At 34.1% G+C, this 14,316-nt stretch overlaps 2 protein-coding genes across 10 annotated transcripts; both read right to left on the reverse strand.

The window, feature by feature from the left end:
* Nucleotides 1–1,033: 1,033 nt before the first annotated feature.
* On the reverse strand, nucleotides 1,034–8,547 carry LOC132293283 (1-(5-phosphoribosyl)-5-[(5-phosphoribosylamino)methylideneamino] imidazole-4-carboxamide isomerase, chloroplastic). Of its 7 annotated transcripts, none has more exons than XM_059790703.1 (10): nucleotides 8,460–8,543; nucleotides 8,207–8,287; nucleotides 7,792–8,033; nucleotides 7,630–7,691; nucleotides 6,738–6,945; nucleotides 5,742–5,827; nucleotides 4,606–4,707; nucleotides 4,095–4,228; nucleotides 1,880–1,928; nucleotides 1,034–1,401 (listed from the first exon to the last, which is right to left on the reverse strand). In XM_059790703.1, the coding sequence occupies exons 3-10, from the start codon at nucleotides 7,919–7,921 to the stop codon at nucleotides 1,225–1,227; spliced, it is 948 nt and encodes a 315-aa protein (XP_059646686.1). In that variant the 5' UTR covers nucleotides 7,922–8,033; nucleotides 8,207–8,287; nucleotides 8,460–8,543; the 3' UTR covers nucleotides 1,034–1,224. The 7 variants fall into 7 exon arrangements, with proteins under 7 accessions (XP_059646686.1, XP_059646685.1, XP_059646683.1 ...); XM_059790702.1 differs by having other exon boundaries at nucleotides 8,152–8,287; XM_059790700.1 differs by having other exon boundaries at nucleotides 8,149–8,287.
* A 1,034-nt stretch (nucleotides 8,548–9,581) lies between these two features.
* On the reverse strand, nucleotides 9,582–13,891 carry LOC132293284 (glucosamine 6-phosphate N-acetyltransferase-like). 3 transcript variants are annotated; one of them, XM_059790709.1, is made up of 4 exons: nucleotides 13,481–13,891; nucleotides 13,261–13,333; nucleotides 12,042–12,132; nucleotides 9,582–10,247 (listed from the first exon to the last, which is right to left on the reverse strand). In XM_059790709.1, exon 4 carries the CDS (start codon nucleotides 10,220–10,222, stop codon nucleotides 9,752–9,754), a length of 471 nt encoding a protein of 156 aa, XP_059646692.1. In that variant the 5' UTR covers nucleotides 10,223–10,247; nucleotides 12,042–12,132; nucleotides 13,261–13,333; nucleotides 13,481–13,891; the 3' UTR covers nucleotides 9,582–9,751. The 3 variants fall into 3 exon arrangements, with proteins under 3 accessions (XP_059646692.1, XP_059646690.1, XP_059646691.1); XM_059790707.1 differs by having other exon boundaries at nucleotides 13,261–13,341; XM_059790708.1 differs by having other exon boundaries at nucleotides 13,261–13,378.
* Between the last annotated feature and the right edge of the window lie 425 nt (nucleotides 13,892–14,316).

Genomic DNA, 14,316 nt, shown 5'->3' on the forward strand with positions numbered 1-14,316 from the left:
AAAAAAAAAAAAAAAAAAAAAAAAAAAGAAATTAAATGTCTTAATTTTTCCCAATGAAATTGTTAGCATGACGACAAAAAAAAACTCTAGAGATTCATTGTAGAAGGGAAGAGGATCCCCTCCGGTTGGAAGGATACTGTGATGCATTCGGTGTACCAAACGTTACGGCACCATTTTGGTGAGTCAACGTGCAGCCCCAACACAGTTTCATGCTGGTGTGTTGGTGAACGTACCGAATGCACCACATGATTAGAGGGGATCCAAGTCCCTTTAGAAGAAGCCCATAGTTGTTTCATTTGAAGCTATAAGGGTGATCACTTCCAATAATAGTCACTTTTCTAGTACTAAAAATAGATGTCTAAAGCTGTACGGTATCAGGAGTGACTCGAATTTCAAGATTGCATCCTAAATTTGTATGTATGCCCAAGCTTATGACGACATTCCCCAACGGAGAAAAATAAAAAAAAATTATAGCCCCTTTTTTGGATGTTGAGTGGGAGATGTATAGTTCCATTTTGTAATTCCACTAAGCAAGCATAACTAAGTAAATAAGTTGCCCACTTTGAGAGACCTCATTGACTTATCATGATTTTGTTGAATCTTGAATCTTGATGCTATTTTAGTCACCAGTTCACACTCTTCCCCATCCTTGCTTTCCTATCTTAGCCAACGCCAATCGTGCAAGCAATACAAACTGGCCACTTAATAAGCCACTCTCACCCATAATTTCTTTTTTTCTTTTTTCTTTTTTCTTTTTTCTATTTACCTTGACAATAAAATATTTTTAAGTTTGCAAAAATTATACCCCATAATTTATTGATTAATTGATTGGAAAGACATCACTATTGTAGCACGTCCGTACTCCACTACTAATAGTGCTAAAATGTCTATATTACCCCCGATATAATATAATAATTCGTTTCAAAGTGGGGACAAAAAAGTAGTTACAACCCCATCCGACCTCCTTCCGATTGACGCTCTCCGTGATATTCATTCACACACACACACATATATACATACACGCATACATACATATAGACTTTCTGTTGAAATTATTTTATCCACAAAAATAGAAAAAAAAAATTATGACACTGAGAGGAGTACTCAATTAAAAATAATTGGGGGGGGGGGGGCAAAAATAATAGTCAAGTACAATATCCATCTTAATCCTTTTTTATTTTTTTTTGGGTCCACGAAGTTACACAAAAGGGAAGTTTGTAGATGCTAAATTGCTAAGGCCTCCTGCCGGAAATGCCAAGCTACAACATCTTCATAAGCCAAGTTGCCCCCAAAAATATCTAGGGCGCTGCCTACAGTAACATCAACACGTCCCATCCCTGCAACTTTTATCTTCTCCAAATCAGCCATTACTGTGACACCACCAGCATATGTCACCGGAATCTGACAGCCAAATCACAATGAATTTACAATTTGATCAAATTAGTGTGTATGCATATATGGCCATATATCAATGCCTAGTGACGTTATTGATTCCGTCACATCACAATATACAATGATCTTCACAGATAGCTGCAAACAATTGGATTCCATCTCTAATGGACGCCAAATAAAACATAGTTTGCAGCCATATGCAGGATCACAACTTTCATTTAAACCAACAAAATCATCATATAAGAATCGGCATTTATTGTCAAAATAAACATAATCCATGGCAGTGGAAGTATTTCCAACTCCAAGGTGCCGATTCGGTGCTCCCAAACGCGAAATTAGTGTATTTAGTGCATAAACCAAATGAAGAATGGTTTGGTTGAACGCATGTAACAACCTGTGCAATCTTATTTGGAGAAAAAAGAAATGAAATATAAGAGGGAGTAACAAGATCATCAAAAGGAACATCAACAATAATATGTTTACGTACCGGTGAGTGCCTGCCAAGCAATGCCACAAGCTCTTCGTCAATTCCAAGCCTGAATAAACAGATAGATAGTAGAAAACCAGGTCAACTTGATGATTTAAATGGAACCATTGAACTTTGTATAAATACAAATACAGTACACATAATATTACTTTCATTGGCAACTGAACTTCAGGAAGTGGGGGAAGCAAATCACATTTTGCTAATACAGGACACTAGAGTGCACTTCTAACATCCGAAAAAAGGTCCAATAAGTTGTACATGCAAGCTTCCAGATCAGATTTTAATCGCATAGCCTACACTTTAAAAGTTGCTCAAAAATTAATTGATATGTGTTGATGATGGTTAGTGAGTAGGATGAGGAGATCGCTCTACGTAAGCCAAGAAGTCTGAGATCAGTATCTAAGTGGAGATCCAAGCAACACAAGGGATTCCCTAGGTATGTGGATTAAGAAAGGAAAGGCTGACTTCAGTACCATGTGAGCTCGAGCTTATCAGAGAATAGCCATTAATGTGGTGGTTCTGTCTTAAAGGCTGATTAACACCCCTATTTATAGTGTTTACCTCCTCGGTCAATGTCTTTTGGTTCTTTAGCTGAGCCCGCTCTTACCCAAAGGTTTGATGGTCTCTTCTTCTGACGGATGAGACGTTGATGGATGGGCTGCGGCGCTTTGCCCCCCGGTCAAAGGAGGTAACGGCGCTTCCTAATTAATACGGGTCTTATCAAACGTCTTTCGCAATTAATGCGTTTCTTATCCTTCATTGCTCGAGCTTAGGTACCAAATATCCTTTCCCCTTTGTGTTGGCCTCGGGCTGAGGCGAGCCCTTGGATCTCAGCCACCTATCCACATGTCCTCAGATTCCCGTGCTTCGGTGGGGATAGGTCCCTTTCAAGGTCCTGCCTTCATGACCTCGCAGGGTCCTATCCCAATTTTATCCCGAGGTCATCTTTGCCGAGACGGGAAATATGTAAACAGGTTAGTCGAGGTCGCTCTTTCAGAGAGCGTCCTCGAACAAGCCAGGGGGGGGAGGAGCCCATCCGACTGGAGCGGGGAGCGTCCACAGTATAGGAAGGGTAGCGACCCCTTCCTCGGCCAGTGAGTTCAGTTATCGGATAGGTAGCTCGAGAATACCTAATCCATTATGGATACGCCAGCACTGGCCAATTGTGCCTATGTTGCAGAGGTGGCGCCACTTAATCAGCTATCGTGACGCGGTCATCAACAATATGGTTAGTATTTGGTATCAACTAGTTTGACTTCAAACAAGGTACTAATATTTTCTGCAATGATAAGCAATTGGGAAGCAGGGATGTCAGAACAACTGACAACAGTATGGCTGGCCCGGTATGTCTCATTGTGGCTGGAAGATTGTTGCAGATTTCTTAGATCAGGAGGCTTGTACGGCAACTCTCTCTAACTACTTAAATTTTCCTAAAATTATTTTAACAATCCATGTAACATTCAATGTAGCTAAAATCCAACTACGTGCAGAATCTTCCTCGAACTCCGAATCAATGTCCTTGTCTTCGTAATCTATTGCAATCTGTTTTCTAGTCGAAGGACCATTCTTTTATAATCACACGTGAAAAACCACATTTTTTTAGCGCTGAAGTGCTGAATTTTATTCCTGACCAAGATTGGTTCTCAGCCATTTCATCCTGTGCTTGCTAATAATTCTTCATTTACTTTTAAATAATTATGACACTTGTAAGTATATTAAACCTTCATTATTGTTCTTTTAACTGGTAAACAGCAAGAACTAACAAAACAACATAAAGAAGATCAATACAGAGAAAACTCAGAGAAGGGAAATGATCTCTTCCAAAGTCAAGGCACCCCCTCTTGGGAAAGACAATCTGCCACATTTGAATAAGCTATTGACTCTCAGAAAATTTCAAATAAAGATACTGTGGATGGAACCTTCAAAAGGTTGCCAGGAAAAAAAGAAAAAGAAAGAAAGAAAAAGACGGAACCTTAAAAGGTTGGATTCCGCAGAACAGAAAGAAGTGAAATGGTGAGCAAGGAGCATATTCTGACTGTTAATGTTTATGAGATAAAATATCCCAGTTATCAAAGATCATTGATGTCCAAGCTATCATAAATTATAAATGCTGAAAGCTACTAGACAATAAAACCTGAGAACAAAACCAACAAAATTCTAAAAACTCTGTGGGTAATAAGAAAAGAAATAAACTAAAGATTATTGTAGAACTTACTTTTTCCCTTCAACATCAACTCCATGGACCAGAAATTCATTGGCATAAATGGCAAGAAAATCCAATATTTTCTCATCAAGATATACATCACTGAACTTCTGCCATCTATCAGTGACAATGGCATATTTACCATCCTGCACATCGTTACTTGTGTCACCAACATACAAAATTTGGGCTAGTATATATTTTGTGTAAAATGGCATGTCAGATAATCATGAATCAACTCAGATTACAACAAAAACCTCACCTCAAAACCTTGCTAACCCATGCATAATGGAGTTCAACTAAGTTTTTTTTTTTTTTTTCTATATATATATTTTTTTTAAGAATGCAGATAAGATATGTAAATTGATTGAGTGCTTTTGCAATATACTAAAAAATTTCATTCAACTCTCAAATTGAATTGCCTTAAAATGTAGAAGTTTCAAGAAAGAGCAGCCGAATTTAACCTTTCCATATTATACCTTGCAAGAAAACCTATAATTCATATTGCTAGAGCAAATGTCCATACCTTCTTCCTGCAACTAAGATCCAAAATAAGCCTCTGTTTCCCAACAACACCAACAAGTTTTTTAAGCCTCCCAAGGTCCATTTGTCCATTATTGAATACATACTGCAGGTGAAATCAAGAAGAAATTTTACGATAATGAAAGTTTTCATAATAATCATTAGTTCATGAGGGTTATTCATTTAGAGTAAATCCAAATTCAAAGAAAATACGTTCTCATGCAACCTTATCTACAAAACAGATATATAAACTAAAATGTAGTCATGCCCAGAAATTTCTTTTAGAATTAAGTCTATCGTGGATTAGGAAATTCATTAAGTCCAATCCCCAAAAATCGAAAAAGAAAAACAAGAACATGCACAAACACACACAAAATAATAATAATACTAAAAAATTGGTATGTTATAAATGCAAGCACTGTTCGTGGATTGTAAAGTATATCACTAAGAAGAATCTACAGGGAAAAAGTGATGTCCAGACGTAAGACGCCTTCCCTCCCCTCTCAAAGGTCATTTTAATTTTCCTCCATCTATTTGTCCACACCAATAAGGCAAAAGCCGAGCATGCAAAAACTAATCAAGCTTCTAGTTTAGGGTAGCTCTCGCTCTCCAATTATAGCTTTCACACATATTTAATAGAGCAATTACAGATTTACAGGTTTTACACTCTGAAGCTACTCTACTGTCAATTTGATCTGTGAGATGGAATACAACTAATCTGAGGACAGCAAGTTATATACCACCATGCACACAAATGGATTCCATAAAGAAACTATAGAGGATGCTTACTATACCATATTCTGGGAGCACAGGGTATCCCTGGTACAGTCAACAAGCCATAGATCAGTTGGCATAAAACCTCTATCCTGATTTGATTTATAAAAGTAGTTCCATCACTAAATAGTCAGCCCACCTGGCTGTCTCATCACTTGAGAATAATATTGCATATTCGTGATGTAAAAACACATAAAACTAGGCAATGATGACTTAGTAGCTCTTTGTATCCCAATTTTATGGTTGTATATTGAACATAAAATACAAGTGAGAGAAAGAAAGAAAATTTTAAATGGTAATAAAAAAATATTGCATTACATTGCATAAAAAATGTATCTCTCCAACAAATGATTATTAGAAACATACTGATGTGATAATGACGTGGCTGGCTCCTTCCTCTATGTAACTCAAAGCATTTTCCGAATTGACGCCACCTCCAACTTGCAAACCACCTAGATGTTGCCAGACCTCACAGTAAGTTCAGCAGAGGAAAAATCTGTAAGTTCAGACATATTATCAACCAAAGAGTTTAAACTTTAAAGTGATAGCCACACTCTGAATGCACCAACTCTTTCTGTTAGCAATATAGGTTGCAGAATATAACTTGAAATTCATATCCATTCAAAATTAATTTTAAGCACGAATAACATAAAAGAAACCCAAGAAAGAGCTTCATTCCCCGAGAATATAAGTAGGGTCTTCTGCATAATACCAGAGACTATGCAAGCACAATTACAATAAAAAATGCAAACTTAAGTGTGAAGTACTTGATTTATTAGCCTAAAAATATATTCCTCAAAGAATCAATAACTAATTAAATTTACAAATAAGTAAATTTACCGCTACTTCCAAATTATAATAAAAGGTATTTTTCCAATTCCATGGGCATTATCATATAGAGATAAAACAATCCCAAGCCACTTCAAAAATTAGTTGCCATCACATAAATAATTATATAGAATTCCTATCAAAATCCCACAAGTTTCAAGTTCAAACCAATAAAATATTCAAATATATATTTATATATTGACAAATGGCCTGTAAGAAAGTGACAAATGGCCAACAAAATATGAAAATATACTTCTCTACTAACTTAAAACCATATACTTCTAATTGTCAACTCATTGCAGATCACATTGCATTTTATGAATAACAAGAATAACCAAATGAAAATACTTTAATTTTTTGTTATTACAGTTTGTTCCCTATTTGTAGCAGCTGGCATCTAAGCCAATCTATTATATCAGTATATATATAAACCTATGGGCAAATACTTATCAAAAATATATACATAAACCTAAAGGGAAAATGTTTCAGAAGTAAACAGATTTTGCCAGCAAAAAACAGCAACGACTGGCATACCAGGATAAGCACGTAATGCCTCAATGGCTGCAGATTTGCTCAAAGGATCAGCACCAATCATGATTACATGACCACCTGTAAGTCCATCTTCTTTGTACAGATTTGCATACTCCGCCGCTGATTTATCTGATTCAAAATTGGTCACTGCAGTTGACCCACCGTCCTTCAAATCCCAAAGGGTAGACCCAACAATTTGCTTCACTTTCCCCTGAAAAATCAATTATACATTTCAAACAAGAAAATCAAAGCAATAATTGTAGTGGCTACCAGAAGTAAAAGATTAAAAGTTTGCCACCAAACAGCTTACATCACTTCCCAAGCAATGCAATACTTAACTACTAAATAGAATTAATGTAACCATGAAAACAAACATCCTTAAGTTTGTAAACAAAAACTTTAATTCAATTGGCCGCAATGAGTTTCTTTCACCCACAATTGAGATCAAGTTTCAAAAATAATTACAACCACCCAACAAATGAAGAGTTTAAGGGCATATAGCCAAAATGAAATTTATTATCAACTTTATGAAAACCCATATTTCAGGCACAACCCAAAAGTCTCATGTTCGGCATAGCTGTCCACAAACTGGACAGAATATCAAGAGTACTGTATTTGCATGCCTGCCCCTACCTTCGATCAAAATAATAAATAAATAATTGAAAGGTGCAAACCCGACGCCTTAAACCTCAAGTGTCAAGACCTAAGATTTAAGTTAAGCAACTATTCAAGTAGATTTCTTTGAACTGACCATATATCAGTTTCAAAAATTTGAATCATCAAACAAGCAAGTACTTCACATTAAACTGAACCAGATATTCCAAAGAAATAAATGAATAACCCACACTCTCATACATAAATTGACACATTAAATTTAAAACTTGTGAAGACCAACCTTGTGTATGTCAATGCAAGGACGAAATCTAACTCCACATCGGATAGACAGCCCTTGAGGTCCTGCGCTCCAAGTTTCAAGATTTCAATCACACGACACACACACACACACACATATATATAAACAAAGAAACAGATGAGATGGAGGTATAAACAAACATACTGTAGATCGGCATAATGGTGGTAATGAATTTGAGTCGCTTGTTGGTAGCATTGGATGCAAAGTCTAGGGTTTTGAAGAGTGAATTGAGGTCTGAAGAAGTTGAAGTAATTCGTAGGTTGTGAATTCTCATTTTCTCGAGGTGGAATCACCAGTAGGAGTTGAAGGACTTGTTAGGGCTGTTTACTAACAGGAAGTGATTCTTGCTTCTGCCTTCTCCCAAATGTGATTTTAATTTATTGGAACTGAATCAAAAAGTAAAATCATGTTTAGTAATGCCTACTGCTTTCAACATTTTGAAAGTAAAATAACATAAGCAAATTCAATAATTTTGTTTTCTGAATTGGTGATTTTCTTAACCACATTTGGGAAGCTGCAGAGGTCAATCGCTCATTCATGGACCCGGAATTCAATCTACCTCATGTTGGTTCCGAACTTCCAGTGAATCAAACATCTGAGGTTAGCAATTATCAAATTTGCAAATTTTCTCGACAAAGTTCTGACAAATTCCAAGCAAAGAGGATTTGGGTTTGTTATCAATACAGGACCATGCATACAGGTAAATCTTCAATCAATAAGCAAAACCATAAATGATTCATCATGAATAAGGTCGAGAAATTGTTGAACAAACAACTTTCAAATCTGACAAGAGAGAGGATGAGAAAACTTACAGATTTATAGGATTTTGCCGCCGAGAGATACTGTTGGTGAGAGAGGAAGGAGAGAATGTTACTCGGCTAAAGAGAAAGGAAAGCATAAAGAGTTGTCGGAAGTGCTCTAAATGGATTGGCCCAAATCAAATTTCAAACCAAATATGAAGATCGGCCCTATGACCGAGGCCCAAATTTTGGCTGGATTCTAAACCTCAAAGGAAGAGAAATCAACCGACCTTTGTATTACTTTAATGCAACCATTGAATACCGTCCCTCGAGAAATAAATAATTATTCATTTTTGAAATAAACAAATTTTAAATTTAGATATAAACATAACAATTATTTCATGATAATTTATAACTTGTTGACTTCACAAATTATAACTATTTAGTTTTCAGTATTATTTATACTATATTAGTACATTAATAACACTTACTAGTAACACATTTAAGTTATTAACAATATGGAAGAGTGAGAAAAAAAAAAAAAAAAAAAAACACCGGTCAATTTTAAGCAATTTTTTTTTTTTATAAAAACCCTAAAATATCCTTAATATACAATTAAAAACTTAAATCAGTGTTTTTTATTTTTATTTTTATTTTTTTGTTTTAAAGGTATTTTAAGTATTTCAGTATTCAAATTGACAAAAATGTCCTTATTTATTCAATTTAGAAAATGTGGAGGGGGCCCGTATTATTGTTTAAGTTGAGGAAACAACTGTGTAATGATCATTGATGAAAGATTGTTCTTTTTTAATGTACTTGTGTAAGCATTTTTCTTCTTTTATGATGATATTGTAATGTTGTACCATGGACCTGCAAGCTAAAAAAAATCCACATTTAATTAAAAGAGGCAAATTACTTGGACTGCCAAGCTTTTACCCAAATGAATGGTACATTTGATAAATATATTCATTTTGAAAATTTTGAGGAAAATAATCCACAAGGCAGCTTATAGATTGAATGTCAATTAACCTCTTGGAACGAAAATAGTGTTGGACAATATCTGTAAGTAGGGTTAGTTTATGTAAAATCCTAGAAGATCCTATGAAAACACACTTGGTCATCATAGTACAAATCCACAGATAATACCTGAAGGAGGAAAAAAATAAATACTGAATGAAGCATTCTACAGGTTCCTTTGCCAATCTGAAATTGATGGATCATATTAAAAGCTGGGGTTTGTGCCTACAAAAACAACTCTGATTCATTTATGTGTTATGAAATTAGCAGACCTCTACAAATAAGAAAAAAAAAACCAACAACATTAAACCAATTTTGCATTGTAAATCTCCAGAAAAGTTCACTCATCATATGAAATATTTCACCATCTTAACTTCTTTCTCCTTGAAACCACATTTCTCGTAAAAAGCTCGGTTCTCAACACTGCAATCAAGGATCACCTTGTAACAACCCATTGAACAAGCATGATCCATGAGGAACCCAACAATTTTTTTCCCTAATTGCTTCCCCCGAGCACTGGAATCAACCACAACATCTTCAATGTGCCCAACTTTGCCACAATTCCTTATGAACTTTTTTTCAATAAACACACTCCCAGTCGCAATAATCTTTCTAGAACTATCATCTTCAATTACACATATAACATGGTTGTCACCATATGCACTGAGCTCTTGAAATCTTTCTTGGAAGTCATTGTCAGAAACAGAATCGCATATAGTTAATTGTTGCAGTAGTTCTATAAAACCCTTGCTCTTATCTGTAATCTCTAATTTTCGAACTCGCAATGTCTCTTCTTCATTGGAGTTGATGCTCTGCATCTTCTCTTTTCTGATTTCCTGATAACTGAAAATAAACAATTAAATAGATAAATAACATGGCCTTGCAGAGCATTAAATTGTTAAAAGAAATAGAGGAATATAATTTTTTGTCCACGTTACAAAATAGAGTGCGATGTTGTAAACAATATTGATAGTCTGGTCACAAATTTTAAATCATAATTTCAAAGAAATAAAAATAGGTTGGAGTATAATATAAATGAAAATTTGTTTTATGTATCACTATTCTCCCCAATCATCACTTGATGTGATCACATCATTAAGACATAAAGTCCTTGCTTAAAAGCAAAATAATAAAAGAAGTAGGACAACAAACATAAGAGCTATAAATTGTTCAGTTATAAAAAATAAAAATTAAAAATTAAAAAAAGAAAAAGGGAAGAAACAAGTTGTAAGAAAGAGGCGGGATTCACATAAGTCCTCTTTCATTTACTTGCAAATTGTCATGAAATAATGTACTTATGTAAGAATCTTTTCATATCATTACATCTTTCGGTTGATAGTTTTTGCAGCCTGATGGATATATGATTTTTTTCATAATCATTTCATTTCTTGTTTTTCTATTCTCTGTTTATCCTTGTTAGACAAACCAAACTGTGAAGAATGTAGGATTTTTATATCTTTCTGTTCAGATATTCGTTCTTTTGCCTGACTAAATGGTTTGTTATAGTTCAAATTATATAATTATTTTAAGTGTGTTTGATAATATGTTCGGAACTCTCCGAGCATAATATGAATGTATATATATTAATAAAAAGTAAATATATGCATTACGATGTATTAAACTCAAATCTATTAAAATTATATATTTCTCTTTTGGCATATGACACGGTTTGGAGCCATGCTATGTACTCTCTGGCGATGAGTGATGACAACTCTAGCATTAAGCTAAGACAGTGTGATTTTATGTCTCTTAAATTTATTAATATAAACTATTTGCTATGAATTATCACATTCTTCTCATTTTAATAAATCAATTTTATTTGTTTTGTCTTTCTTTATCCCATCAATCCAGATTTATTGTTAGATTCAAGATCATCATGGCCGGTCTTTACCATAAGCTTAGGCACTTAGATGGATACGTTATATTTGTGAAGCTTCAAGTTTATGTCATTCATTCTCCTAAAATCGATTTCACAAGAGAAATAGGATTCAACCAATCACCATCACAAAAGGGTAATTTCAAAAAGATAGAATCTACGACACCAACCAAGCCTTTGAAAAGAAAGAATCTACAACGGCAACCAAACCTTTTTCCCTACAACCAAGCCTTCAAAAAGAAATAATCTAATTTTCTTTTTTGATTCAGTAAAACATAAATGAAAATCAAAAGTATAGATGGGGTGAGGAGAAAGTTATTCTTAGAGGAAAATCGTAAATATAATTGTCTTTGGCAATTAGCAAGAGCTTCAGTATTGGAGGAGTGGATTTTGAAGAAATTTTCTTCAAACACCCAGAGGAGGAACTGCGGTCCGATCAATTTGAATGTTTCTTGGTGGTAGGTAATATATATAGGAGTATATATATATATATATATATATATATATGAGATTTCTGAAAAACAATTTCAAACAAAACATATAAAAGTAATTTGTTTAATAAGATGAAAAGTGAAAAAAAATATCAAATTATGGATGAACGAAAGAAAATTATTTCAGAAAAATCATACTTAAATCGGAAGATCCAAAAATTAAGGGAAGGAACATAAAGTCAGACTTCCCAGATGCTCAGGAAAAAGAACATGAATCATAGATCATATATTTGTAATTTCTAATTAAAATGAACAAGTTCTGGAGATTACCTTCCAACAAGAGACCGATTTATAAGGTGAACGTTATCCGTCCGGTGAAATTGTTTGGAGAGTCTCAAGGATCCGCAATGCGCTGTGAAGCCTGCAAAACGTTCAAACTGGGGTTAACCTTAGCTATAATCTCTTAGTATGAAAGAAAAGAAAAATTGCTTTGGTAACCCTATAATTTGTTGGAAGTAAATCCAATTTCCTTAGGTTTGAAAAATTATATATTTCCCATTTAGATTTGGGTAAATACAACCTTATCACCATTAATCAGTGAAACAGTTAAGAAAGGCTTTGTTGAGTTGATTATGCATACGTTTAATCAGCAAATTTTCAAAAATAGAACATATATATAAATTGAGCTATCAAAAGTTACCCAAAATGGTGAGCAAATGCAACAACAAAAAACCCAATACCAGTTTCACATTCCATACACACATTCATATAAATGAATAGATTCGGAAGAAATTCTCTGAAACTGTTCATGAATAGTTTGATTATTGTTGAGACTCTTGAGAGACTGAGAATTCAGAAGAAAGAGAGAGAAAGACGTGACCTAAGCTTGGGAACTTAAAACGGATATGTTATTTTTGTGAAGCTTCAAGTTTGTCATTCATTCTCCTAAAATTGATTTCACCAACCCCCATCAAATACAGGATAACTTCGAAAGGAAAGAATCTAATTTTCTTTTTTGATTGAGAACAAGAAAGAAAATATCAGTGTTCATTAAACATAAAGGAAAATCAAAAGTATATGTGGAGTGAGGAGAAATTTATTCTCATAGGAAAATCAAGAGGATAATTGTCTTAGGCAATTGGCAGAAGGTTCAGTATTGGAGGAGTGGATTTTGAAGAAAATTTCTTCAAACACCCAGAGGAGGAACTGAAACCACTTTTGATTCGATCAATCTGAATGTTTTTTTAGTGGTAGCTAATATGTATATAGGACCTTATCCAAAAAAAAAAATGTCATAAGGAACACATAAAAATTTGTTTAATAAGAGGAGAATTGAGAGAAATATCAATTATGGAAGAAATAAAGAAAAATATTTCAATTTAGGAAAAATAAAAAAAAGTATTTCAGAACATTCATACTTAAATTGGAAGATCCAAAAATTAAGAGAAAGAACATCAATCATAGATTTCTCACTTGCTTAGGGAAAAAATTATTAATAGATCACATATTTGCAATTTCAAATTAAAACGGACAAGTTCTGGGAGATTACCTTTCAAGTAGAGATCGATTTATGAGGTGAACGTGACCCCTCCGGAGAAATTGCTGAGAGTGTCTCAAGGATCCTATACAACTGCCATTATCAAACATCTTTATAACACCTCTGTAATCTATACACACATACATATATTTTTATATGGATAATCTGAAACAAATCTCTGAAATTGTTCATTAATCGTTTCATTCTGGTTATAAAGACGGGCCTAACTTACCATATGAGCCCTAAAGTCGTCCCCCATCACCACGCTGAAACAGAGGCGAAGTGGAAAAGACTGCTACCCAAAATGTAAGAACTTCTCATCACAAGATCCCCGATGCTCTCTGTAGTCTGCTAAGCATTCAAACTGGTGATATGAAAACAAAATATATATATATAGAGTATATAAATTGCCCGGATAGCCCCATAATTATTGTTTTTTTAGGTAGGTAGATAGCCCCATAATTTGTTGGAAGTAAATCCAGGTTGGATAAATAACGTACTTTAGGAGAGATTCTGAGTATGTAATTATTTTTATATAAGATAATAGGTTTTAAATTGTTAATCAGTTTAAACTTAAAGTGAACTTTTGGTGTGGTGGAGCAGTATAAAAAATTAATGTTTTGGTTGGAGGGACGAAAAAATAGATGAAAGAGAGAGTGGGAGGAATAGATGGAACATAAGGAAGGGAAGGGAAGGGAAGGGAAGGTGTTAGATGAATAAGGTGATATTTTTATTTTGTTTGGATAAAATAGAAAGAATGAAAATTTTTATATTTTTTCTATCAATATACTCTCATTAAATAAAATTATAAAAAAATAGATATTCATTAGAAATTTTTTAAAAAGATTAAAATTGTAAATTATATATTCAAAGGTAGTTATATTTCCTCTCTCCTCTCTTCCCCCAAAAGTGGGCAGATAGAAAAATATAAAGGAAGAGGGATGAAACATCCTTTCTTATTTTCTCTCTTTGTTCCCTTTCCTCCGATTAAATACGAAAATAATTATCCATATCTATTGTCATCCGTTCTCCCTCAATCATTTCCTCCCACCAAACATAGCATAATTC

Source organism: Cornus florida, unplaced genomic scaffold (assembly GCF_030987335.1).
Source record: "Cornus florida cultivar Cherokee Brave unplaced genomic scaffold, ASM3098733v1 CherokeeBrave_3.0.0_Hap2_Chr02, whole genome shotgun sequence".
NCBI classification, from domain to species: Eukaryota; Viridiplantae; Streptophyta; class Magnoliopsida; order Cornales; family Cornaceae; genus Cornus; species Cornus florida.

Excerpts from the sequence above, each read along its gene's own strand:
- LOC132293283 (XM_059790701.1), bottom strand. The coding sequence starts at position 7,921 with ATGAGAATTCACAACCTACGAATTACTTCAACTTCTTCAGACCTCAAT. Across the intron at positions 1,929-4,094 it reads GTTGATGTTGAAGGGAAAAA|GCTTGGAATTGACGAAGAGC; the intron begins GTAAGTTCTACA and ends CTGTTTATTCAG. Across the intron at positions 1,402-1,879 it reads TGCTTGGCAGGCACTCACCG|ATTCCGGTGACATATGCTGG; the intron begins GTACGTAAACAT and ends TTTGGCTGTCAG.
- LOC132293284 (XM_059790709.1), bottom strand. The coding sequence starts at position 10,222 with ATGCAGAGCATCAACTCCAATGAAGAAGAGACATTGCGAGTTCGAAAA.